The sequence below is a fragment of the Lygodium microphyllum genome, chromosome 3, assembly GCF_053477565.2.
Source record: "Lygodium microphyllum isolate KBCC chromosome 3, Lygodium_microphyllum_v1.1.10, whole genome shotgun sequence".
In the NCBI taxonomy this organism is placed as follows: Eukaryota; Viridiplantae; Streptophyta; class Polypodiopsida; order Schizaeales; family Lygodiaceae; genus Lygodium; species Lygodium microphyllum.
In genome coordinates, this window is record NC_141137.1 from 181,996,594 (window position 1) to 181,998,591 (window position 1,998).

Below are 1,998 nucleotides of genomic sequence, written 5' to 3' on the forward strand. Positions count from 1 at the left end.
CCCCATGGCAACTGTCCCGTATGCCGTCCCGTATGCCGTCCGACGGGCCTCCAAGGTAAGAGATTGAACCCCCCATGGATACAAGCCTGTGGCTTCGTCCCATATGCTTCGTGAGAATAAGGTAAGAGATTGAACCCCCCAATCGTCCACGTCCGCGCGGACGATCCGTGGGCTTATGCACAAGCGTGTGGCTTCGTCCGTGGCTTTGTCCCGTGACCTTAAAGAGATTGATTGTGTTGCTAATCTTAAAGAGATTGATTGTGTTGTTAATCTTAAAGAGGTTGATTGTGTATCTATTTGTAAGTGTGTAGAGAAAGTTATGGCACCTAAAAGAGTGCTTAGAAAGAGAAAGAAATGTGTGTCACCTCATAGTAGCCGTGAAGTCTGTATGAAGCTATGTTCAGGATGTGTTCCTGGGCGGATCTTAGAGCAAGAAGCATCATCACGTTTGAGATCAGTGGACACTCCTTCAACAAAGAAAGGACGTGGTCCAAAAAGATGTGTCTACATTGATGACGAAGCACAAGTGGATGGGGACTCCAATACAATTGACGGGGTTGCGGAGCACACAGGTAGTCACTTACGTGTCCATTTCATTTACATATGACGCTTTGTTCAATGTTTTGTATTAAATATGATTGGTTTAATGCTACTTTTTTTAATTTTTACTTATTAATATCTGCTCCTACAGAGACTAATGTGCAACATGATAGTCTAGATGACAAAGAAGAGGTGAGTGGTGATAGTGATCAAAGGGAGAATGATGATGAAAAAGAAAAGAAGCACTCAAGGAACTTAGGCAAGCAAGTCTCTCTAGGACTGATGAAGGATGTGCTGAGTCAATTTTATATAAAAAAGAGGACGCTACCTCCTCTTGTGCCTCTTTGCAGATTAGTGGCTCATGAGGCAATCAGATTTGCTACGGATGATGCCCAGTGGTTGATTCCTTCCTTTGATTCCACTGGTTATCTTGAGACTATGGGACACTTCCTTGTGTCAGTTGAAGGTCCGAGAGGGGAGACCATGTCTGTGACAGCCAGCAATCTAGATGAATGGGGTCCAATATGGCGTCAAAGAAATGAGGATTTTGAGAGGGCTCTTGGAAGAGAGTGGCAAGACCTTAAGGGTAAAAAGTTCTTGGTTTGGGATGGAAACCACAGGCTTAAAACGTGGTGGAAACGCATCAAGGAAAGTAAGTTGTCCACTATACATGCAAGTATTGAATGTTCGTATCCCATTCTTATGTTTGTTGGCTTTCAATTACAGAGTACTCCGACTGTGCTCACTACCATGTTAGTGTACGGTGCCAATTCATTGAGGTGCCCAAGGCAAAGGAAGCAGAGCTACTACTCGCACTAGACACCACCAACGCGTAAGTCTTCTTCCTTTAACTATGCTCCTCTTTGTAATATGTTACACTTACATTCTCATATTATGCTTTTGTTTGTTTTCAATAGTATTGCCAGAGCTCATGTTACTCCAAATATTGCGCATGAGGTGTATATGTTTCAAAAGTTTGGTATTGCAAACAAAGACTCCATTCTAGATAGATTGAGTCTGGCCATGAGGAAGTGGGCTGAGGTTGAGATGAGTATAGAGGCAAGGTATTATCATGGTGTTGCTCCATGGTATAACTCTCCTTGCGGTTTGATATCTCAACTTGTATGGAAGGTGATTTTCTTTCTATGGCTCACTTGTATGAGATGTGCTTTTCTATCTCTAATTTAGTTTTTTTTTGGAATGATAGGATGAATTTCATGTCTTCATCTCAAAAGAAACTGCTAAGCTTGAGGCTCTTGGTCTAGATGAGGTAGAGAGGAAGAAACGTTTGGAGAAGGCTACAAGGGTGGAAGAGGAGCGCCTTAAGGATAGGGGTTACAAATACCTATCCATTGCTAATCCCAAAAATGGTGATGAGTTCTTTAAGTTGTTATTTGGGCTAAAGTGGGATGATGCAAGCATGCTCAAGATCACAAGAGACAAGCTGTATTGTCTCAC

At 42.5% G+C, this 1,998-nt stretch overlaps 1 protein-coding gene across 1 annotated transcript; it reads left to right on the plus strand.

Annotated features, from left to right (window-relative positions):
- The first annotated feature begins 943 nt into the window (after window positions 1–943).
- Window positions 944–1,675, plus strand: LOC148039269 (uncharacterized). Its single transcript, XM_087675332.1, has 4 exons — window positions 944–1,192; window positions 1,267–1,372; window positions 1,458–1,604; window positions 1,672–1,675. Exons 1-4 carry the CDS (start codon window positions 979–981, stop codon window positions 1,673–1,675), a joined length of 471 nt encoding a protein of 156 aa, XP_087531458.1. The 5' UTR covers window positions 944–978.
- Window positions 1,676–1,998: the final 323 nt, after the last annotated feature.

Bases quoted from the DNA above. Each gene is read 5' to 3' on its own strand.
- LOC148039269 (XM_087675332.1), top strand. From the start codon at position 979: ATGGGACACTTCCTTGTGTCAGTTGAAGGTCCGAGAGGGGAGACCATG. The intron at 1,193-1,266 runs GTAAGTTGTCCA...TTTCAATTACAG, and splicing joins GTGGAAACGCATCAAGGAAA to AGTACTCCGACTGTGCTCAC. The intron at 1,373-1,457 runs GTAAGTCTTCTT...TGTTTTCAATAG, and splicing joins GCACTAGACACCACCAACGC to TATTGCCAGAGCTCATGTTA.